This window comes from Culex pipiens, chromosome 3 (genome assembly GCF_016801865.2).
Source record: "Culex pipiens pallens isolate TS chromosome 3, TS_CPP_V2, whole genome shotgun sequence".
NCBI lineage: Eukaryota > Metazoa > Arthropoda > Insecta > Diptera > Culicidae > Culex > Culex pipiens.
The window spans coordinates 71,845,747-71,871,490 of NC_068939.1; the positions used below are offsets into that span (position 1 = coordinate 71,845,747).

The 25,744-nt window shown below is 35.6% G+C and overlaps 1 protein-coding gene across 5 annotated transcripts in view; it reads left to right on the plus strand.

The window, feature by feature from the left end:
- LOC120419515 (ion transport peptide) overlaps window positions 1-23,994 on the plus strand; it is a 74,127-nt gene extending 50,133 nt beyond the window's left edge. For 4 of the 5 annotated variants that reach the window (XR_005605734.2, XR_008212412.1, XR_005605735.2 and 1 more), the window contains exons 2-4: window positions 4,838-5,055; window positions 14,797-15,347; window positions 21,907-23,994. Coding sequence is in view for 1 of the 5 variants with exons in the window: in XM_052709765.1 (XP_052565725.1) it covers window positions 4,838-5,055; window positions 21,907-22,012 (324 nt within the window). In the remaining 4 variants the exon portion in view is untranslated. The remainder of the gene's footprint in view (window positions 1-4,837; window positions 5,056-14,796; window positions 15,348-21,906) is intronic. The other variant, XM_052709765.1, reaches the window with a different exon arrangement.
- Window positions 23,995-25,744: the final 1,750 nt, after the last annotated feature.

Sequence of the window (25,744 nt, forward strand, 5' to 3'; positions counted from 1 at the left end):
GAATATTCATGATGGTTTGGACTTTGGAAGTTTTTTTTTGGTGGACCAATTACCGTCACCGACGTTGAAATCGTTTTTCAAATCCGTAGACAAGCTGGCTTCTTCCTAGTTGGAGAGGCGTGCGACAACGCCATTAATCGTGTTTGCTTTAGTTGATTAACCGGCCACCAGGCGGCTCCACCGATTAACGTAAACAATGGTTAACGAATTTGAAAACATGCAAACTGTCACACGCAAAAAGCTGGGTGCTGAATAGTGGTTCGCAAAACGGCCTCAATTTTGAACTGTCAATGTGGAACCAGTTCACTGTTCGCCAAAAGTAGAGAGTATTGTTATGGATCATTAAAAATTTTTATGATTGTTTGCAAGAATGAAAAATGTGAGGCTTTTGGGGACCTGGAGTTGAAGTCAAGAAATCTTGAGAAAGTTGAAGGCGAAAATGTTTAATTATTTATTCATTTTTATTTTAATTATGAATGGAAGTTGTTAAGGGAGTCGATGCGGTTGTATCCATCCAGAAGCTGTCTTAATTATTTAATTCCGTTCGGAATCGTACTGGTTTTGTGAAAATCTTATCTTTTTGTAGGATAAGCTTCGCTAGAATTAGCTTTTTTTTCGCTGGGCCAGGAAGAGCTGCAGGATTCCAAAACCAACCAGCGAATTTATCTACGACATCGCAGAATGACACTCTCGCAGCAGTTCTTCGTCACCTATGAAAATGAAAAACCTCTTCTTACAGATCGAAACATGAAAACACACACAATTTCCCAGCAAAAATAAGTAAAAAACTTGATGAAATAAAACACATACTACTAATTATAAAACAGCCCATTTACCAGTAAGAAAAAAAAAATCATGCTTGTGCTTGAACAGCATCCTACTTTGTAGATGTAAACAAAGTGGGATCATTCGAAAATCACGTTACGCATTTTTTCTATGCATCACCCAGGCAAAAAGGTGTGAGTCTTTTTAGTAGTTGAACCACGTTGAAATTTTCTTTTTAATTTTAATATATTTTGTATGTTAAAGTTTGAACATAAAACCGTATTTTAAACAGAAAACTTAATTATTTTTAATTTTGACAACACATTATTACTATGTTTTCGACTAAACTAAAAAAAAATATTCAAATTTGTTACTTTTTTAGTTTTTGTTCGTCCCAGTCACGTGGGGAATAGTTTTCGGTTTCGCAACAAGCTGCTCATGATAAATGTGCTGCGTCGATTTCCACCTGCGAGCCATTTTGGCGAGACGTCTTCTATAACTTGTGAACAATTTTCACACGCTTCCGGTCGGTCAGTCCTTGACATTTGAGGCGGTATCGTAGATCGTGTGAAATTTCCGACACGCGTCTGGCCAAATATCGTTAAATCTAGATGAAATTGATCTTTGAACTCCGGCGCTAATGTTTATTGGAATAAATTTTGCACAAATTTGTGCTGGGCAGCTGCAGCAACCACGCGTCTCCGGTCCATCATGGAAATGAATGTTTATTTCCTAAAGAGTTTCCTGATTCAAAGATTAAATTGTTTTGCATATTTTATTTATACCAGTGCATCTGAACCGGTGAGGGGTTCTAATGCTGGCAAAATCTTAAAAAATCGTAATTTTTTAAAACAGATATAAAATAACATACAGTCATCCCACATATTCGGAACACCCACAAATTCGGAACACTTTTATGATAATTTGTCAATAGCATGCCAATAGTAGCTTTTCTGTCGAACTTACTATTTTTAGAACCTTCATTTGGACATTATCTTGCTATTTCACTAGTAAAAGTAGTACTTTTTGAACAAAAAACTTCATTCCAAGGCTATTTTGTCCAGAGCAGAAAACACTGCCTCCAAATGGCCTGTTTCATAATTGGGTCCTAAAATGAAGCTTAGATTGCTGATATTATTGTTTACAGCGATAAAGCTTATTTTTCTGAGTACAATGAACCTTTGTACGACCACAAAGAATTTAAAATGGATTTTTAAACCAATTTTGAAAAATTGACCTCGCGGTCCTTCTTGACAGAAAAGCTCCTACATGACAGCTCGTTCCAAGGGGACCATAGTTGATCCATCGAAAAAATGTTGTCTTGTCAAAAATAATTTTTTGCATTAAAATGAAAAAAAGTGATCAGAAATGGTTTTTAATCGTGTTTTTTACCGTTGTACATAAAAATGTACATAGGGCTTTAGTACCCAATTGTGGGATGTTATTGTGCCTCCCACAATTGTGGAACACCTGAATTTAACCGATATTTTCACAAAAATGTTATCAAACCATGTATAAAACATTACTAAGCTTGAGTTTTATTGGTTTCAGTGTGTGAAGTCATTATTTGGTAATAAATATGTACTCCTGGAGAGATCCAAAGTTTGTTTACATTCGTAAGAAAAAAGTGTTCCGAATTTGTGGATTTCAAGGGTCAAAGTAATTCTTCAAAATCTTCATATAAAAGTTGAAATTTGCAGATGTTCGATACAGCATTCGAAAGATCGCAAGAAAAGCTTTCAAATGAAGGTAAAAGCGAATCATTAAGTTCAATTATCGATTTGCTATGATTTTTTGAACATTGGCCGATCTGGAAACCGTTCCGAATATGTGGGATGACTGTACGATCGCAAAAACGAATCGGGAAGGGTTCGTCAGCAGTTAGAAGCATAGAAATGGTGTAAAAAACTTCAGCGTTTTACTAAATATTTCTGGAATTATTGGTTCTTATTCGATCAAGATTTCTTTTATCTATATTTACTACTTTGTGTCATATTTTAACTTTTTTGTTTATTTTGTTTTTATTTCTGAACATTCAGAATTTCTGTGTGGTTTTGCTAACATTTGAATTAAATATTTAACTATAGAAGTTAAAGTAATGTTTTTTTTCATAATAAAAACTCTTAGATTGTGTATTCTTTTCAACAGGAAAAAATCTTTTTTTTTGCAATTCTGGAGTTTTTTTTTTGAAAAGGTCCAATAAACCAAATTTCCAGTTTTTGCTTTTTGTGTGTTTTTAGAACCGCCCTGAGTCAGGGGTATTAAAAAACACCCAAAAAGCAAAAACTGAAAATTTGGTTTATTAATCCTTTTCAAAAAAAACTCCAGAATTCTACTGTGAAACTGTCAACTTATCCTGCCTTTCTGAAGAAACGAAACGGCCTACTTTACCAAGAATATCAGAATGGAAAAATAAAACCTTTCAATACTAGTGCTTAGTTATACTTTTCAGCACTGAAATGTGTGCTGAAAAGTTGAACTTTTCAACACCAGTATTGCAAAGTAACATTTTTCAATATTTTTTGGTTTGCACAGTGATTTTACTTAACACATGGATGAAAGACATAATATTCCATTAAAAAAGGCGTATTTCGGAATTGCAAAAATGTTGTAAGCAACTTGTTGCAAAACATGATTTTTTCAGCACTCACCGTATTTATCCCATTCGGTAAACCTCGTTGGATAAATGTACGACTCGTGTTGAAATAATCTGCTTTTTGCAACTTGTTGTATAAACTATCATAATTTTTTTATTCAAATAAAGCTGTTAACACTTACTTTTTATGTTTTACATTCCATACTAAGATTTTTTTGGTGAAAATTTCAAACCTTTTTCTAAAAATCATCATTAAAAAAGTCATAAATTGATGAAACATAAAATTTTCGTTATACTTTATAGCTCAAACGTTTTCACAAAATCGAAGGAGGTAAAGTTTATCAAAATTAAGTTTTTGTGATAAAAAATAAGTATTTTTTTAGTGTCGCTATTTTCTTACTAGTTCTAAGAATAAATGAAAATTTTATTTTTTTATTAACACTCAAACGCTCGGGTAGTCATTTGACCCCCATTTTTTTTTCTTAAAAATCTCATAATTTTTGGTAGAATTGACCAATTTGGATGCTTCCAGTTGCAAAATATCCAGATTTGTCTATATTTTCAACTGGCAGATGGAGGGAAAATATGGTCCACTTTTAAGATTAATGTTCTTTTTGTGGATGTTTACTTAAAACTGTTTTTAGATTAAGGTTGAAAGTTTATAAAAGAATTATAATTTGAAAACAATTTTGAATATTTTTTTCAACGTTATTATTTTGCGTTGCGTGAGTTTGACTAAGAGGATTAAAAGATTATGGAAAAAGCTTTAAAAAGTGTTATCTTTATACTATCAAGTTTCAGTGTTCCTTCAAAGGTTAATCATGACCGTGGGAAGACTCCCTGCGGCGACTTCGCTGCGCTACCACTATATTTACATTTTCGCGATTTCCACGAAATCTCCCTGCAGGAGGGCTCCCCCAATCAGGTTTAAAGGTCCCTACCTGGGTGAGCTTTATTTATTTTTTCGCTGAAATTAACCCAGGTCTCCCAGGACATCTGATACATGTGACACACCTTCTGGTCGTGTGTGTTTTGCGATCTTCATCGGTCGAAAAGGAGATCGTAAAAAAAACGACCATAAATTTAAACTTTACGCTGTGTGTGTCACCAAAGTCTCACGAGACTTATGGAAAATGACATAATTTACGCGGCATTGGCCACACTGCTGCTGGCTGCTGCCGGTTGGATCCTCTGAGACTGCCGCCGCCAAACTATTTATCACCGTCGTGCGAAATAGCAACACTGTAAATCACGAAAAACCGCTCACATTTTGCGCGTTTTAAAATCTTTTTGACAGTTTTTTAAATAAGCCGCTTGTTAGAATTAATTGCTTCGGCGGCGGGTTCACACACGGAGTGTGACTATAAAGCAAAATGCTGTTTTACACCTAGTTTTTTCCCGCACACGTGCCACCGTGCTCGCCGGCCAAAAAAATTTCCACTAATAATTTATTTATTTTTAATTCAACTCTTTCAGATGTGTTCCCGCAACTTTGCGCTCTCGCTGGCACTGATAATCGCACTGGTACCACTGGCCACCGTCGCGTTACCCCACCACAGTGTTGCCAAGCGGAGCTCCTTCTTCGAGATCGACTGCAAGGGACAGTTCAACAAGCAGATCTTCTACCGGCTGGATCGGATATGCGAAGACTGCTACTCGTTGTTCCGCGAGCCGCAGATTCTGTCCTTCTGCAAGTGAGTTTCTCCCACTCTATAACTTTGAGTCAAACCGAAAAAAAAATCTTTGTGGGATTTGGGATCATTACTAACAATTTTCATCAGGCAGCATAGTGAATATGTACGAATTCGAAGTAGATGCCAATTTGAACCACCATGCGTTTCCATGTAATACAAGTATCGTCTTCTTAAGTGTCTTTGAGGTAAGCTTTGGGATTGTGTATTTTTCATAGTTTTCATACAGTCGACTCTCTGGTTGTCAATATCCAAGGGACTGCCGAGGAAAAGAAGCATCAGTTTATCTACCAGCTATGGGAGAGAATCATGGCAAAGTCCAGCAAACAAAAACAAATAAATGTCAAACACCCTTCAAAGCTTCGTTTCTCAAAGAAAAGTGTCTATGCAAGCCATGAGAAAGAGACATTATTGACAACCGGAATAGACTTTTAAAGCAAATAGAATCCAAGGGACTGTCGGAAAAACGGAATCGACGTAACACCTTATAATGTGGCCCTCTTAAACCTTGCGGTTTCGTCAACGGATCCACAGGCGTGTATCGTTCTTTTTGCGACAAGACTCCGCCTCCCGGGTCTCCTAAGTGTGAAGGTATGGGCACGGGGAGAGGGCACCGAATACCTATATTTACACTTAGAATTTTCGAACCGGCGACCTCTGGATTGTGAGTCCAGTGCGCGGTCCGATTGATCCACACAGGCAGACATAGGGACTGTCACCTTCGTCAAAATAAACATTTATTAGGGGAAATCTACCCATTTTAATCCTAATAAGCGGTCGTGTTTGAATGATGCTGGATAATCTAGAGTCTCCCTTGAATTTTACTAAAACCAAGTACACCAACGAGTAGAGCAAGTTTTTGTGAACATTTCTGTTTATTTTCACTTTCACTAAAAGTTATTCTATTTTTTTTACCAAGCATTTAACAAAAAAAAATCCCAAGGGTATTCTAATCGAGGCGAATGCATTGGGCCACGCCCATTTTTCTAATATCGGCTTAGTTCTTTTTTCTTCCAACACTCTGTCGAGTGTTGCCATTTGCGCTGACAGTTCAAACGAACACTCACGAAAAGTAGCATTTATAGGGAAAGTTTCCTGGCATCGCTGGCTGTGCTGCTGGTGGTGTTGACGGCCAGCCTTTGTTCTTTTTTGCCTTCGTCTCTCGCTCGGTTTTCTTCAGCCTTCGATTGGAATGCAAAGTGAAAATTGAAACGTCAAACGACTTGGCGCGTTTGTTTTTTTGATGGCGCTTGCTAATTTATTACATTTTTCGGGATTATTCTTCAAGTGAGTGCCTTACTAATGATCAAAAGAACATGTTGCCGGTAGTTGGAAGCAATTTCATATCTTAAGCGCCGTGAAAAAGTAAGCGAAAGTGAAAAGTTAATTTTGGCGATATTCATTAAGCGTTTGAGGGATTCTCGTGTGTGTCATTGTGTGTGCCAACAAAATGATGAGAAGTGTTCTCGCAAAATACAAATTATGATCAAAAGTGAATTAAATGTGATCTTTTTTTCCAGTAAGTGGCATACATTTGCGTGCTTACTCGAGGCGGTGCTGTTGCTGGTAAGTTTATAGCCCAAATAGTATTTTTGGAGCTTTAATCGAGCATCAAACTCTCCATATGACGAAGATAGGTGTTTGATTGGAAAGGGTAGATTTCCCCTATTACACACTGCATGTACAAATTTTGCAAACACAAAAAAAAAGTTGCAATCAACGGGATTCAAACCCAGCACCAACAGTAAGGACTGGCGCCTTAGCCCATAAACGCATGTATGAGCTTGACATTTCGGTCAAGTAGGTTTCCCATACTTATGAGCTACATATTTCAGAGTGTAATATTACACAGAATTTCATAAAATAATGCAAAATTTATTTTACACCCAGGCCTTTTACACGCAGCTGGATTACTACTTTATTTGCTGTGTACATGGGGCAATAATGATATCGAGAAGATCGACAGCTAGAGAGTCGACCGAGGAGTCGACTGTAGTTGATCAGATTTATCACAGGAGCACTTGCTGCTCCTGCAGTAAAGATTGAGGCAAGCGTCTCGACGCTTATGAAACCAAGCAAGCTGATCGTGCTGCCAGAAGAGAGTGAAGGAAAAGATGATGTTTTCAAATTGTTAAAACTGTATTGTACAGATCCGTAAAATACCTTTATTCAGTATTGTCTATGTAGTTTTATGTATTTTTAAAAGATTTTGTATATTTACATTAAAAAAATTGAAATAATTTTTCATATATTGTTATTTTTCCTTAGCTGGGATGAATCTGGAAAATCTAAGGAATTGAGACAGTTTTTAAATAATAAAGAATTTTACACAATGTTTTAGTATTTTTGATTGATTTCGGTTGAATCAAAAACAAAATAACAGAGTTAGTACGCCGATTTCCAAATAAAATGCTGATAAATCTTCTGTCCATATTAAAATTGTAGTCCTAATTTGACCCAGTTGGCGGGAGTGGAGATAAAAGATATTTAATTTGTAAAATATTTCTTTTACAAAACAGCAAATTCTAATCTATATATATATATACAAAAATGTCGATGGTTTTTTTCGAACCCGAATCAGTTCAATACGGAGCGTCGGATCGAGGTGCTCTTTGTTGCGTTGAGTTCGTATAAGTCCAAAGATGGTTCTGACGTCAAAAAGTGACAACTTTGGCCACTCTGGTACCGATTCCGGAAAATCTGCAGATTGTATGTGAAAAGTTGCGTAAAATCAAATTTTGGTCACAATAGGCTGAATAAGCAAACAAGCAAGAAACGAAAAAAGACAAGGCGATGTTTGTCAGGTTTAGCTTGTTTTATACAAACATTTTCATTGACTGGATGTCATATTCTTTGTTTCCTTTTTTCTTTATTTGTTTAATTTTTCAGGCATTTTCGAAGACACATTTTTATCAATGATTTACTAATCATATGAATAAACAAACGGTTATTTATTTTTGTTTTATATTAATCAATTTAAAATCGAAAGTACATCCAAATTTTCAATTTAACTTGTTTTTATGCTGTCTAAAAACTACAGTTTTTGTTCAGATTTTAGGCTAGCTTATCATCAGTTAATGGTTAGCAATAAATTCTATGATTTCAAGCTCTAAAAACTTAACAAAATTATTGGTAAATGTTTTTCATGAACATCCCGGGATATTATTTCCTTTTCCCGGGAAGTTTTAAACCCGGGTAAATTGGACACCATAGTCTAAATCATTTCCCAGAAGTTTGGGGCATAACGTCATGATTCGAATTCCCGGACGCTTCGAAATCCGGACACCTCATCTTGTTTTATTAATTATTTAAATATAAGTTTGCAAAATAATTGTCAAAACTGTGTTATTTGATTAATTTTAACATCAACTTTCATTTCAAATTGGTTTGGACGCTGTAGTCAATGGCAAAACAATAAAATAAAATAAAAATATGACTTTACCAAAAATGAGAAACATTTCACTGAAATATTTCAGAGGCGTGCGAAGCACCGAGAAGGCAAAGTAGAAAATTATGGTTCTGATTTCCTGAAATTCTAGTAAAATTCTATACAAAGTATCGATTGTTTTGATGTTAACAGCTTATTTGAAACCTAAAGAATGTCGTTCACTAAAATTTCAATCCAAATTTGCGCGATTCGTAAGAGAAAACGAGTGTCCGGAATTCGAAGCAAAAGTGTCCGGATTTCGAATCAGCTTCTTTCAGTGTACGAGAATCGATGCACATCAAGTAATTTTAATTCAAAAATTCTGATGAAAAATTGTTAGAAAATACATAATTTGCATGATTTCTCTTGAAATTGACTTTTTAATATAACATCGTGATGATATTTAACTTATTACATGATTTTTTGCCAGCTAATACTAAAATGATATGCTACTAAGTGTCTGGATTTCGAATCACGACGTGACGTTATTTAGCTATTGATACAAAATAAGACAACAAAATTAGTTTTAGCTTAATTCGATCATATGAAGTGAATTTGAAGTTTTTTACAGCGTTCTGGCTGTAGAGGCAAATTAAAAGAAGAAATCTCCCATTGTTTTTACATATTTGGAAAGATGATTGCTTTTCCTACAAAGAAATGTCATGTGAATGATCAATATTGTACCTGTGCATCCCCTGAAATGAAAATAAAGCGTTTCGGGTAGGGTAGGGTAGTCATCAATGAGACACTTTCGGTTTTTAAACTTCAACGATTTTTGTATTTTTTTTTTTTCATAAGCATGTTTAAAAGAGCTTTTTGTTGCATTTTCTTTCTTTTAATTTGTTCTAACATTGACCCAAACATGAGATCAATCTGACGTCTACAGCCAGAGTTATTCAATTGTCTCATTGTAGACGCACTTGGCAGGAACAATGAGACAGCTGGGGAACAATGAGACACTTTACGAAAATCAACATTTTTCTAGCAAAACATCATGTTTTTGTATTGTACCATTGCAGGTGACTTGCCTTGAACATTTTAGAGCAATTTTGCCAACATGAAACTTTTAATAACAAAAGTTACACTAAAAAGTATTGAAATTTTGTAAAATCCATATATTAATAACAAATAACTTAGTATTTTTGGTTAAATGAAGTTTAAACTCTATAAATATGCCAAAAATCACTTTTAATTCATGTTTTGAAAGATTTCCATCGATTTTGAAAAGTTTATTGAAGAAAAATCAAAGTGTCTCATTGTTACCCATGGGCTGAAATGAGTGGGGAACAATGAGACAGCCCTGGATTCTGGGTATGTTCTTAATTTTGGCCAAATCTAATGAAAGGACATTGTAGCCCAACTTAATCCCTATGGAACGTCGAAAGAAATTTGAAGAAATTAGTTTTGGTGTAAATGGCAGCCTACGAGCGAAAAAGTAATTTTTGTCCATAATTTACTTTTACACCCCATAATCAAACATTTATGAATTACTTTTCAAGGGAGCGTCCATAACCAAAGCCACTAATATTGCAGACGTTCATCCAGTAGACACACCTTTCCCCCAAATATGAGCCTGATTGGTTGAAACTACGACTTGTGAGAGCCATTTTATCATTGTTCCCCGTGTCTCATTGATGACTACTCTACCCTAAATATCGTGAAACTGGACTTTTAAAAGGCACACCAAAACAATCGCTACAGTTTGGCCAGCTTGAGTTTTTAAAATTTTTTGATTTCTTACACAATTTTACAAATTGAAAAACGATTTTTTTGCTTCTTAAACTGAATTTATTGGTTGAAATTTGAGTGTTTGCCAGCCTTTTATCTGCAGTAACGGAACAATAAAAGAAGCAGATTTATGAAGAAAAAAAACTCTTCTCCCGTTCAATGGCTTGTAGACCTTATTTAGTCAATATTTTGCAAGATTTCATTATTTTAAATCGTTACATAGATACAAATTTTGATGAAAAATATTAAATTGAAAATTGAAAAAAGTTTTCCTGTCATTCTTGAACGACGAAATAGCCTACTTTTCTGTACTAAAAATAACAGAATCGAATAGCAACACGTTTCAAAATAAATGCTGAAAAGTTCTACTTTTCAGCACTCAAATGGGTGCTGAAAAGTTGAACTTTTTAGCACTTGTTTCGAAAAGTAACACTTTTCAACATTTTTTTTGATTTGAACGATTTATTGACAAAATACATGAAAATTTGACATAAAATTTCACTCAGTGTGTGTTTTTTGGAATTGCAAAAAATGTTGTATGTAACTCGTTGCAAAACTTGATTTTTTTAGCACACTTCGTATTTATCCAACTCGGTGAACCTCGTTGGATAAATGTACGACTCGTGCTGAAAAAATCCTCTTTTTGAAACTTGTTGCATAAACTACTATTTTGGTTTAGCTTTGCTAAGATTCGGTCAAAAGAAGAATTTTGGGTTAAAAAAGAGCTATGCAATTCGATAAAATATATTGAATGTGTATTAGGAACAAACAGTTCGCTCAAAGAAGTCTACTTTTGAGTAACTGAAATTGTTTTTTTCCCCAAAACAAATCTTAGATTGCGTCATTAGACGCATCCACTGTAAAAAAAAGAACGTTTCACAAAATAGCACACAAGCGACGAAATAAGTGCTGACTTGAAGTTTGGAGGAGTCATATCAGAGCCAGCCTCATATTAAGTAGTTAAATTTTAGTGGTTGATCGTCGATTGTTGATTGTTATCAGAAATTTGTTGAGGCCTTTTTGCAAAATCATAAATAATTTCTTTATTTTTAAAGACTAAATTTTTGTTAGGAGCAGTTCTCTAGGATTTCGGTCATTCGATTTTTTTTTGTATTTTTTAATCCGACTGAATCTTTTTTGGTGCCTTCGGTATGCCCAAAGAAGCCATTTTGCATCATTAGTTTGTCCATATAATTTTCCATACAAATTTGGCAGCTGTCCATATAAAAATGATGTATGAAAATTCAAAAATCTGTATCTTTTGACGGAATTTTTTGATCGATTTGGTGTCTTCGGCAAAGTTGTTGGTATGGATATGGACTACAATGGAAAAAAATAATACACGGTAAAAAAAATTTGGTGATTTTTTTATTTAACTTTTTATCACTAAAACTTGATTTACAAAAAAACACTATTTTTAATTTTTTTTATTTTTTGATATGTTTTAGAGGACATAAAATGCCTACTTTTCAGAAATTTCCAGGTTGTGCAAAAAATCATTGACCGAGTTATGAATTTTTTAATCAATACTGATTTTTTCAAAAAATCGAAATTTTGGTCGTAAAAAATTTTCAACTTCATTTTTCGATGTAAAATCAAATTTGCAATCAAAAAGTACTTCAGTGAAATTTCGATAAAGTGCACCGTTTTCAAGTTATAGCCATATTTAAGTGACTTTTTTGAAAATAGTCACAGTTTTTCATTTTTTAAAATTAGTGCACATGTTTGCACACTTTTAAAAAAAATATTTTTGAAAAGCTGAGAAAATTCTCTATATTTTGCTTATTCGGACTTTGTTGATACGACCCTTAGTTGCTGAGAAATTGCCATGCAAAGGTTTAAAAACAAGAAAATTGATGTTTTCCAAGTCTCACCCAAACAGCCCACCATTTTTTAATGTCGATATCTCAGCAACTAATGGTCCGATTTTCATTGTTAATATATGAAACATTTGTGAAATTTTCCGATCTTTTCGAAAAAAATATTTTCAAAATTTTAAAATCAAGACTAACATTTCAAAAGGGCCAAACATTCAATATTACGCCCTTTTGAAATGTTAGTCTTGATTTGAAAATTTTGAAAATAATGTTTTCGAAAAGATCGAAAAATTTCACAAATGTTTCATATATTAACATTGAAAATCGGACCATTAGTTGCTGAGATATCGACATTAAAAAATGGTGGGCTGTTTGGGTGAGACTTAGAAAACATCAATTTTCCTGTTTTTAAACCTTTGCATGGCAATATCTCAGCAACTAAAGGTCGTATCAACAAAGTCCGAAGAAGCAAAATATAGAGAATTTTCTCAGCTTTTTGAAAATATTTTTTTCAAAAGTGTGCAAACATGTGCACTAATTTAAAAAAATGAAAAACTGCGACTATTTTCAAAAAAGTCACTTAAATATGGCTATAACTTGAAAACGGTGCACTTTATCAAAATTTCACTGAAGTACTTTTTGATTGCAAATTTGATTTAACATCGAAAAATGAAGTTGAAAAATTTTTACGACCAAAATTTCGATTTTTTGAAAAAATCAGTATTGATTAAAAAATTCATAATTCGGTCAGTGATTTTTTGCACAACCTGGAAATTTCTGAAAAGTTGGCATTTTATGTCTTCTAAAACATATCAAAAAATAAAAAAAATTAAAAATAGTGTTTTTTTGTAAATCAAGTTTGAGTGATAAAAAGTTAAATAAAAAAATCACCAAATTTTTTTTTACCGTGTATTATTTTTTCCAGTGTAGTCCGTATCCATACCTACAACTTTGCCGAAGACACCAAATCGATCAAAAAATTCCTTCAAAAGATACAGATTTTTGAATTTTCATACATCATTTTTGTATGGACAGCTGCCAAATTTGTATGGAAAATTATATGGACAAACTAATGATGCAAAATGGCTTCTTTGGGCATACCGAAGGCACCAAAAAAGTTTCAGTCGGATTAAAAAATACAAAAATTAAAATTGAAGCAAAAAGACCGATTTCGTAGAGAATTGCTCTTAGAGATTTTCAATGTCATAGATAGTTGATGTTTTTTAGGTTTTTTTCTGTTATTTCTCCAATTAGATGTTGTTCCCTTTCCACCAAAATACATTAAACTCCCTCTTTGAACTGAACTGTAATGTATTAAATTTACTCTATTTCTCTGCTGCGGATTGATATTTTATCATGAAACTGAATAAATGAAATTAAAAATATGTTTTTTTTAAATATTAGTATTTGAAATAATCAAATGAAATGAAATTTCTGCCCCATGTTTTTATTTAAATATATCAACACGCCTCGGTTTGCTGGAAAAGTACTATTACGTGTTTGAGTTTGAGGAAAAACAATGGCCTTTTTTTAAACCTTGCACCAAAAGTGCACAATCGTCGATGGGGACGCATGGTGGTTCAATTTCAGCAATTCTGCAAAATGCAATTCCTTACACGATGGTTCAAAAGTGCACAAATTGTCGAACCAGATAACGAGTGCAAACGAGATCAAAATATGCGTTTACAAACCCCTGAGCAAATCGAATCCCACCAAGGCGGTACACCGCGTGCAACAAGGAAAAGAACTGGAAATTTATGTAAGAGCAAGCCCCAAGTACAGATAAGAGACAGAAGAAATCCACGCGCGTGAGGCCCGTCCGAACCCGTTCCCAGGCGGCTGGAACAACTTATTTCTGCCGTGCATCCTGAGGTTGGTCGGCACACCACACTCACGTCTTCATCGATTACACTCCAGCAGCTGCTGCTCGTTTCAAGCTTGCCGACCGACCGACTAATCGCTGCGGAATAATGCCCGCGGACCTGTTTCTGTGGCCACTTTCGTTCGTTCTCGTGTGTGCAAACTTAATTAGTTTGCGAAGGTAGAGAGGCGTTGAGGTAGCTGGGACAATTTTCTTGGAGAATCAATCTTAATCAAAGGAAAACCAGCTGTAAAATGGTTGAGTTGTAATTACGTTTGAAATCAGCAAGTTTGCTTGTTGAAATAGCGTGCGTCTCCATCAAACGGCACTTGTTATAATTTTTTGTAAAATCATGTAAATATAGCTTTAAGAATAATCGCATCACCCACAACATTCACGCAAGATCGTGCTAGCAAACTCGCAACCTCAGGCCTAGTTTGAACTTCAACGTTATACGTCGGTTTTTAAGTGGTCGTGGCCAGAAGTCGAACTGGGTAGACATGGTGGCGGCTGCCTCAAGTCGGGCCGATCGTTTGCGTTTAGTTTGCGCGAAGGAATTTTCCACCACGCACACAAATTAACATCCAGCTCTCCCTTCGGCGGCCAGAATAAACGAGATTTGCCATTTTTTTTCGCATGTTTGGAGCGCTGCTGGCTGAGCTGACAGAATAAATTAGTCCAAGACGACGACGCAAAACCGTTACGCGAAATCTCGCGCGATTGGTTTCAAGTGGGTCTGATTGATTTTAATGAAATTGCTTGGGACAGCGTTTTTGCGCTGAAAGAAAGAGTTTGGTTCATCAAATATAATCTTAAGATAACATTTTGCTTACTAACCGCGGGATTTCAATACATTTCAACAAAACATTACAATTTCTAACCCCCTGTTCCACCCCCCCTTCTCTCCGCAGAAAGCAGTGCTTCACGACAGACTACTTCCGGGGCTGTATAGACGCGCTCCAGCTGACCGATGAGATCGAAACGCTGAAGCCGTACATCAAGGTGCTAAACGGTGCCGACCCCAACACGTTATAAGTCCCCGGTCCGTCGAACATCGATCAACTGAGAAACTCAACAGCATCACTCAACCAAACCGTGCCACCCCCACACGTGTGCGACTTTGACCACGTGGTCCGTGGAGGCTGGGCTAGGTCAGGAGAGATGTACTACTAGAGAAAAAAAAAACTTGCGCGCGCAAAAGTGCTTAACAAACAAACAAACTACAAACCAGTATCAAAACAGCAGCAGCAGCAGCAAAAGTCATCGTAAATCGTCATCAACCAACCGGACACAAGGAAGATCCTCAACCCGACAACGGAAACAACAAAAAAAAAACGATGTGCAATTTTCTACCACGTTTTTTGGGACGAGATAGTACGACGACCGCGATGTCCCCGGGCGGAAATGGAAGGATTCAGTTTCTTTTGATTTTCGTTTCGTTCTGTTACGATTTTTAATGCTGGTATGTTGAGTTTTTTTTCTCTTTATTTAGTTTAAGTTAATTAAGTTTTTTTAGATTTTTGTCTTTTTTTGAGAGATTTTTTGAAAGTTTTACACGTTTTGAGCAGCCTAAAGGGAGAATATTTCAACAGTGCCGCTGCAAATAAATCAATCAAGAAATATTTCATTTGCTTTTTGCTAAACTATCAAGAGGGAATCTGAGTACTTTTGTTAATTTGATTTGGTTAACCGCGGTGGATTTTCTTGAAATAATTCGAACTGTCAAAAATCCACCAAAGCATCTACCTGTGGACAGGAAGGTGCTGTGTCCTATCCCTCGCCTAGACCAGACCAAAATCCATGATAAAGCTGACAGACCAAATCTGTCAGACCAAGACTGTCAGACCAAAGAGCAAAAAGTAAACAATCTCGGTCTTCGTCGTAGGTGCACACAAATCAACAAAAGAAAATTTGAAAAAGATTTTATTTTTCCAATTCAATGACTGGGTTTGGACTGCAAAATTGAATGGACGTCAGAAAATGATTAAACAGTGCGGCATCCTGTTCACCGACAATTAAATTAGCAGTTAAAAGCCTTATTCTTCCACTTTAATTTTTGATCGCGTTTTCGGTTTACACCTGAAAAATCTTGAAATTATTTATACGGATTTGTGGTTCCTCTCTTTCCACCATTCCCTTGCCTGTGGATGCTTTGGTGGATTTTTGACAGTTCGAATTATTTCAAGAAAATCCACCGTGGTTAACCAAATCAAATTAAGAAAAGTAAAAAAAAAAAAAAGTAACGTCATGATTCGAATTCCCGGACGCTTCGAAACCCGGACACTTCATCTTGTTTTATCAATTATTTGGATATAAGTTCGCATTATGAATGTCAAAACTGTGTTATTTGATGAATTCCAACATCAACTTTCATTTAAAGTTTGTTTGAACGCTGTAGTTAATGCCAAAACAATTGAAAACAACTTGGAAAACAATAAAATTATAAGTTTACCAAAAATGCGAAACATTTCACTTGAAATATTTCATAGGCGTTCGAAGCACCGGGAAGGCAAAGCAGAAATTTATGGTTTTGATTTCCTTAGATTTAAGCAAATTTTTATATAAAATATCGATTGTTTTAATGTTAACAGCTTATTTGAGACCTAAAGAATGCCATTCACTAACATTTCAGTCCAAATTTGTGCGATTCATAAGCAAAATCGAGTGTCCGGAATTCGAAGCAAAAGTGTCCGGATTTCGAATCAGCTTTTATCAGTGTCCGGAATTCGAAGCACAACAAGTCATTTTAATTTTCAAATTCTGATGAAAAATTGTTAGAAAAGACATATTTTGCACGCATTTTCTTGAAACTGACGGTTTATACTACATCCTTATGATGTTACTACATTTCCAACTTATTACATGATTTTTTGCCAGCTATAACAAAAATGATATGCTACTAAGTGTCCGGATTTCGAATCATGACGTTACTCTGATGTTAGATTTATTTTCTCGTTCAGAACAATCAGGCGAACTTCATGTATTGCCATCAAGCACTTAATGTGAGCATATCGATGCCTCTGTATTAGGGTGGTCCAAATACGGGCTTTCTCGGGGCTACCCCCTGAAATCAAAGACAGTAAAAAACCTTAAAAATATGCAGCAGTTGCTTTTCTCCATACATTTTGATATTTCTTATACAAACGTTTTCATAATGAGCTCAAATTTGGAACTTAACGGCACTTTAACCTTCGAAAACAGCTTCTAAAAACATTTTAACTGGAATTTGATACCGTAAACCGTGGGAATAGGATTTAAACATATTTTTGGAATATTTTACAGCTTATAACAGTGTTTTAAAATTTAGTTAAGTTGGAAATTTTTATTTTAAGTTCTGGCGTGACACAATTCTTTTTGTTAAAATCGGATTAAAGTGTGCAAATTTTACTTTTTAAGTCAAATGTACCACTTTACTAAGGTTGCTGTTATAGTTTTTATGTTCATATTAAATAAGTTAAATAAGTTAATAAAGTTTATAAGTTTTTTAAAGCAATACATATAAATTTTGGGTAAAATTGATACAAAGTTTTAATTTCGCCTAAAATTCATTAAAACAATTTTTGTTTATAGAAATATTTATTTTATTTGAATTTTCACTAAATACGGAGCACGAATTAGCTAATTTTACATTTTATATGAAATTTGTTCTACTGAAAGGATCATAATTTTTTAGATTGTATTCAAAATACATATAAATTGTTATTTGAAAATAATTTATATTTTCTCCTAAAAAAAATCCGTAACTGTGAGACTTTGATAATATTAGAATTATTCTTTTAATCAACATTTTCGTTTTCATAGTAAACTTTTAAAAATGTTATGTAAACTTCTTTTTGAAGAATTCCATACTCCATAGGATTCCATACCATTCCTTGCTTATTAAATTTGCACTCTTCATTTTTCGAAAAATTAAAGAATCGTTTACCATTATTCAAGATTCTTATTAATGCTGATTTATTTTGTTATTTTTATCTTTTTAACTAATACTTTTGCTGATAGCAAGCATGAAATTTTGTACTTCTGAGCTATTATTTGTATCACTCTAATCCCGTTTTCTATCGACTGACTATGGTGAAGCGAGTTTATATATTTTCATTAAATTTTTTAATGTTTTTCTTCTGTAATAACTTAGGTTCTTAATATTCAATCCATGTCGAATATTGTAAAGATATTTTAAGTCTCATTTCCAGTGCTGTTAAACGTTAATTAACGTTAACGCGTCCGTTAATCGTTAAAATTAACGTGAACGCGAACGGAGCCTACGTTGATCTTAACGAGAACGTGAACGGAGCACGTTAATTAACGTCGTTAATTAACGCCGTTAATTAACGCGTTAATCCTTCTGAGGCCCGACTTTGCGGGCCTGTATATCCCAAATGACAACATTTAGCGGGTTACTTCCAATTGGACTTGACTCTAAAAGCTCCCGGAAGAGGTATTTGGCCATCGTGGCCACCGGTTCCGGCAACCCGGAACTTCCGGAAAACATATTTTTTACTGGTTTTATCAAAGAACAAGTATTTGAGTAAATTTTTCGAACGGATTTTTTTTGTTAATCTTAACATTGCCTGTTTTGGGTCGATTCAGGCCAACTGTGGCCACTCCAGAATCGGTTCCAATGTACACCATATACTTGATTAACACAACAAAATGGGGCTGTTTAAATCGAGAATCGTTTAAAAAAAGAATGTCCATGACTTAAGTTGAGGATAATTTTCAAAATGTATCAATTGTAATTCGTTTAATTTTGTTATTAACACATTTTAGCATAGTTTTGGAAAACCTAGGATGTTCTAGTTCATCCGAAACATCCGGGAATGTTTTGCAACAGGCTTACCAAAGAAACAAGTCGACAACGGACAACGGATACTACCCAGACTGCTTCAGTAGTATGATAGGTTACAGTGCATTGTTGTAACAATTTATTGGGATGTTCTGAGTCATCCGAGAACCCCTTGGAGTTAAGACCGGTGAGTCTACCGCCATAACAAGCAGGAGGTCGGCAGTTTTTGACCACGGGACATACCCGAATAGCTTCAGAGAGTATGGTAGACTACTTTGCTAATGTGTTGGAAAGTCCTGAGTCTTCCAAGGACTCCCTGGAGTTAAGATCTGCGGGTCTAAAGTCGTGACAAGCCAGAGGTTGACGGTTTTTGACCCCGGCACATACCCGAATAGCTTCAGTGAGCATGGTAGACTTCTTTGTTAATGTGTTTGGATGTCCTGGGTCATGCAAGGATTCCCTGAAGTTAAGATCTGACTGACAGCTTGTCACAGTTCTGCCGTCTCTACTTCCACCGTAACCATGGAAACCACCATGCAGCCCAACCCAAGCAGCCTATCGTGGGGTGGGTGGGTGTTTGTGTTTTCATGGTAACCAGCGTGGTTTCCATGGTTACGGTGGAAGTTGAGACGGCAGAACTGTGACAAGCAGCAGGATAGCTGGCCTACTTGGATTCAGTGCTTTGCGACTGCGTCTGCTTGCACTATGCTAACTGAAACCACCCACGCCAACTGTAGGTTTTTTAACTGGACCACCGAAAACAATAGGCAGTGCATTACAAAAAATCATGGAATTTTGTATGTCGGTCGTAAACATAATTTGTCTCCATATTCAAGGTCAAGTTCAATACAAGGTCGGGCCATGAGGCGTCGGCATGATTCCGTAGCAACTTTTCAAAACGGCGTAACCTTGGATGTTGGCCAACGATAGCCGGTTCCGGAGTGGTCCGGTTGGGCCAGCAAACATAGGCATGACCATGACAGATGAAAGCTTTAAATTTCACAGAGTTCAACATGTTACATGTAGGGGGTTTCAATAAGGCAGTTTTCGGAACTGAGTACAAGGTACATTGGAACCGATTCTGGAGTGGCCACAGTTGGCCTGAATCGACCCAAAACAGGCAATGTTAAGATTAACAAAATAAATCCGTTTGAAAAATTTACTCAAATACTTGTTCCTTGATAAAACCAGTAAAAAATATGTTTTCCGGAAGTTCCGGGTTGCCGGAACCGGTGGCCACGATGGCCAAATACCTCTTCCGGGAGCTTATAGAGTCAAGTCCAATTGGAAGTAATCCGCTAAATGTTGTCATTTGGGATATACAGGCCCTCAAAGTCGGGGCCTCAGAAGGATTAACGCGTTAATTAACGGCGTTAATTAACGACGTTAATTAACGTGTTCCGTTCACGTTCTCGTTAAGATCAACGTAGGCTCCGTTCGCGTTCACGTTTAGGTTAACTTTTAACGATTCCGTTAAGTTAAACTTCGTTAATTTAAACGTTTAACAGCACTGCTCATTTCCCTTAAAAAATCTAAAAAATAAGAGACTTTTTTTTAAAGGTGTTCAACAATTAAATTGCAGTTATTTATTTTATGACATAACAAATTAAATATTTGAAACTTAAAAAAATTGGAAGAAATAAATTATCCGTGATTACATTTTTCACTCTTTTTTTTTTGTGGAGCTTTGAAACCACTGCGACCAATTATAGGAATATTGTGGTATGACTCATTTTTTTTTATAGCAAAATCAGGTTGACCCAGCACCATGGAACGGTGATAGGCGGCTCCTGTTTACTGCGTTTTGTCCCAGTTAGGGTCGACTTTTTTGATGAAGTCTATTTTTCACTCTTATGTTGTTAAATTAATGCCAAAGATCTCTAATTTAACAAGGAGTTTTTTTTTAATTCAAAATGCTATACTAATTGATAGTCAAAATTAAACCAAAAGTATTTATTTTAAATATGCAAAAATAAGAAAATAAACTCCGATTGCTAAGCTTTTCTGATTTAACCCTATACTGCTCAATTTTTTCTTTCGATACTTTTTATCTTTCCCGTGTTCAAGAGGTCTTTTTGAGCAACTTTTGTTCTACGAAAAATTTAACTTCTCTTGTTTTATTTTTAGTAATTGATTTGCTTTTATCTTGTGGGTCTCGTGGCGCAGGGGTAGCGGCTTCGGCTGCCGATCCCGATGATGCTATGAGACGCGGGTTCGATTCCCGCCTTATCCACTGAGCTTCTATCGGATGGTGAAGTAAAACGTCGGTCCCGGTTTCTCCTGTCTCGTCAGAGGCGCTGGAGCAGAAATCCCACGTTAGAGGAAGGCCATGCCCCGGGGGGCGTAGTGCCAATAGTTTCGTTTTTTAGTTTCGTTTGCTTTTATCTTGTTAAGTTTACGTTTGTTTTCGGTAGTATCTGGCGGGTTTTTGCGATCGATCGAAAAAATATGGAACGTGTTAGTAAAAAACACATCCAAAGTTGACCCCAGAAAAAATTACATTTTTTAAAACATTGCCAAAGTCACATAAAACAAGTCAAAGGGGTTGGACCCTAAAATTTTCTAAAATTTTAAGAGTTCTTCTTTCCATTGCTTTTCAAAGATCAAAAACTGGTTGGATTTTTCAGATCGAAGCCCGTATAGAGGCGGAGTTGATGGTAGAGTGTTAAGGTGGATACTTTTCAAAGCATCTTTGATAAACCATTAGAAAACACATTAATTGTTTGACAAGAGTGTTATGAATATTATAAATTTAATGAAAAAGCTTATTTTTAATGGTTAGTCTGTTGCAACTCCTTAAAAAAATATTATTTTTAAAATTCTTTAAGATATTTGAAGTTAATTAATGAAGTTAAACAAGACCTACCGAAAGGGAAAAAAATACTGGAAGTTCAACAGAAACAATTATTATTTAATTATGAGTAGCATTTTTTATTTTGCATTAATGTTTTACGTTTTGATTTTTGAATTTATTTTGATGCAGCAAGTTTTTTCCACCACGTTTTTGCAAGTTTCCCCTCTCGGCTGCGAAACATTTCTCCGTGTGGTACCGCTGCAACCAAACGACTATTTTTGCATTTTGCCGCTGAAACATTTCAGCGCACTCGTCGATTTTCCTCCCCCAGCTAACCCGATCAGAAAGCGATCGCATCTTTTTGAAAGCTAACAATTTTTGATAAAGTTCAAATTGTTTTTGCATCTAAACTAATCAACGCAATTTCCGTTCATTTCTTTCCAGAGAGGACTGCTTCGGCTCGGAGTACTTCCTGGCCTGCGTGGAGGCGCTGTTTCTGGACGAGGAGAAGGAGAAGTTTATGAAGTGGCGCGAGATGCTGGGGAAGTAAAGGGGCGCCCCTTTTATTTGTCCTGAGAGAGAGCGAGGAGGAGAGAGCGATATCTTCGAACTGCAGCTGTTTTTATCTTTAAATTGTTTTAGGTTTTTTTTGTTTTACTTCGAGAGAGCGAACAAACAGAAATGTACACAAACACAAACACCCTCACACTCACTCGTAAACTGATATTTTATACATGTACACACAGACACACTCACAAAACTCAGATATAGCATGGAAGAGCGAGATTGGTTAGGGTTAGGCGCGAGTGGAAGCAGCATGAACGAGGTAGAATGTGTTTTTATTTAGTAGGTTTTGCTATTTTCTCTTGCTTTCAGGCAGCACAAACTAACACATAAGATTTATTATGAACTATGAGCAAAACGAAAAAAACAGGGCAGTGACTGAAGTGGAGAAGGAAAGGAGCAAGCCGACGTGTACATAATTAAGTGATAACAAGATATTTATTTATAAATAGTTTTGAGAGTAAGAAAGCGAACAATTTACTAACTTTCAAAGTTGGCAGAATGGCGAGCGAAGGTTTAGAATAGTTAGACGGAGAAGAAAGTACTACTCACAGTTTGTAACGGATTGTATCTCAGTATTTTGGCTTGAGGAACGCGCAGATGTGTACCAGTTCGAACTGCTCGTGAAGGTGGGATGCGAAGGGGGTGACGTTGCGATCCTGACGCGGTGAGTCGATCACCCTGCTAGGACATCGCGGCGGATTGCCCCTTCAATCCCTCCGCCGAGCAGAGCAGAGTTTGTCGAATGTTTAGAAAAGAATCAACCTTGGAAAGCATAGTTTTATTTTGTTCAAACGATTTTATCAATAGCGACGCAAACAAAATTCGAGCATAACATGAAAATATGTCTTACGTTAATGTATTTATATTTTCAAAAAATATACTTCTTTAAAATCTAGTCCAGAAAGCACACATTTACGTTTAGTTATTTATGACGAAGGGAGGAAAGAAAACTGAAAACTGAAAAATATCGAAGCAACTCGAACGATCAACGCTAGAGAGTTAAGGGAAATTACAGAGAAGTAGAACTTTTAACAAGCGGTGTTATCTCTCACACGCGATTACACGATTTGTGTTTGTAGCTTTAGTTCTCGCGCGCGTTCTTCCTTTCTCGGTTCGTTGTCGGGTTTTTGCGATCGATCGATATGGTGCGCGCGCTCTGATGATCTTCCGCTCTGTTTCCTATTACGCAAAACCACAAAAACCATGGCTGGACGGACATGCAAATTACCACGGAACCACGCGTTGAAGTACTCACATCAGTCGAACACATCTCTTGCATCTTGTACAGCTACGCTGAAGAAGAAAAAAATTGTAAATTATTAACATTCCTCGTTAGACAGTATTTTCTCTCCAAAATAGACTAATCATTGAAACAAAAAATCAAACAAAACAAATCTTTCTTTCTCTTACACTCAACAAATCCTTCCAAGAGGGGACGAGAGCCCGGGCCCGAATCCGAAAAAGGGGCGACGACGACGACGCAGGAGATCTAAAGTCCAGACTTCCGCACAGTGTCAATCAAATTTGGTTTTTGAAATCGCAAACAAACACACACACGCAAGTTCCTTCCGAGTTGAGTTTTGGTCGTTTGCTAACGTTTTTGCTAACAGTAAAAGGTGTGTATATTTATTTCGCAAAAGCCGCCAGTTTAAGCTATCGAACGAAATTACGCGAGAGAGGGGAGATTGGAGAAAAAAGATAGTTTGTAACACTGTTCGTTGATTGCCATTATTTTTTTTGTAATATATATTTTTTTATTGAGCGGAGGAGTCACATTTTTTTCTTGCAAACATGCGGAGCTATGTAAGTTGATGTATTTATAATGTTTTTTGTCGCTGAAGAGGAAGTGCACGATGGAGAGCAACCAATGTTTTGTCTGTAAACAAATGCTGAACACAAACTGATATTCATATACTTTAACGAAAATACGGGGAAATAAAAATATCAATGAGCATAAGAAGAAATGTTTCAGCAGGGTTACATTTATTTGTAAAGAAAGAAATTCCATGCAATCAAAATATTTTTAAAAATTCCCATAGTGTTGGTGTTAAGAGCAACAATCCAACATACCTGCCAGAATGCTGTTCGAATTCGGCCAGAACGCAGTGACTGGGGTTTCACCGACTGCGTGCCGCTGTAAACAAATTATTATGCTTAACACGATTTTTTGGTGGAGTCACATGGAGTGCAGTTTTTCAACGCGAATCTTTGAATTAGACTGCTAGTTGTTTAAATCGTTTAAATACAGCCTCTTAAAGTTTAGGTTTAGTTCCTTTTTTCTCAGTGCCATCTGTTTGGCCTTCGTTTTTCAACTCTTAACATTTCAGAAACTATTGGTTTGATTTTTGATGTTTATTATGGAACTTTTGTTAACCCCTTCCCGCCAAGAGCAAAATCGAGATTTTTTTCGCCACCATTACTCGTAACTGGATCCACCAAATTAGATGAAATTTTAATGGTTATAAGCTAACATTCTATATCAGTGTTTCTCAACACTTTGACCATTTTTGGGGGGGAATGATGATGTATCATAAATCGAATTTATTTAAACATGTTTGCAAAAAAATCTTATCTGATGCTCGAACTGATGCTTTCTTTGCAAATTTCATGTTTACAAATAAATTTCAACGTTAATCAAATTATTTTTGTAAATTTTCACAGTTTCTAACAAGTTTTACTTGAGTTTACGGCATTTTTCCAAAATTGATAAATAAATTTTATTTTTTAGGGGATCAATTTCATCAACTTGAAAGTTATAACATGGTTTAATGCATGAGTGGTTCTGGAAATACTGAAACAGATTTGCTTTTAATAATTCTCGATATTTTTAATTCCAAAAAGAACGCCAGATGTTATTTGGGTTTTAGAAAAAGATTTAAAAAAAAATGTTTTGTTTCTTATTGAATTGAACATTGAGAATTTTTGTAAGGCTTTGCTGAATACTGTATTGAATATTAAAAGTTTAAAGAAGGTTATTCAAAATAAATAATTCATTTGTGTATGAAATTATGTAATACTTTAGAAAATTTCTCATGTATTACATGATTTGTTTATTCTCAGTGAGCAAATTTGATTTGTTTCATCAAATTTCGATATTCATGCATTGATAGCCACAAGTTCAACATCAGTGGGGGGAGGGGGGGGGGGGGGAGGAATGAGGCTCTTGAAAATTAGTCAAGGGGGGAATGGAACGAAAAAGGTTGAGAAACACAGAGAAATATCTTCCCAAAACATTGAAAATCAGGCAACCCTATCAAAAGTTATAAGCACTTAAGTGTTATTTATACACTTTTCTGAAGCCGAATCTCAGATATTTTGATAAAAACGTTGTCCGGATATATCATGGATAAGAAATCACAAAACCTTTCAAATGCGTCCAAAATATTGGAGATCTGACAACCCTATCAAAAGTTATGATCACTTTAGTGGTAATTACACAATTTTCGGAGGTGGATCTTAAATATTTTGATGCAAATGATAACCGAATCAATCATGCGACCCATCGTTAGATGCGTAATCAAAAGACCTTTCCAATGAGTATGTACAAAATAATTTTACAAATAAATTTGACAACCCTATCAAAAGTATAACAATGTGAGGAAGGCACCAACCACCTTAAGGTGGATTGAGTGACGTTTTCTATAAAAATAGTATCGAATTTTAAAAAAATAAGAGTAACTACTAATTTTGGACATTTCACAATGTTGATTTTTTA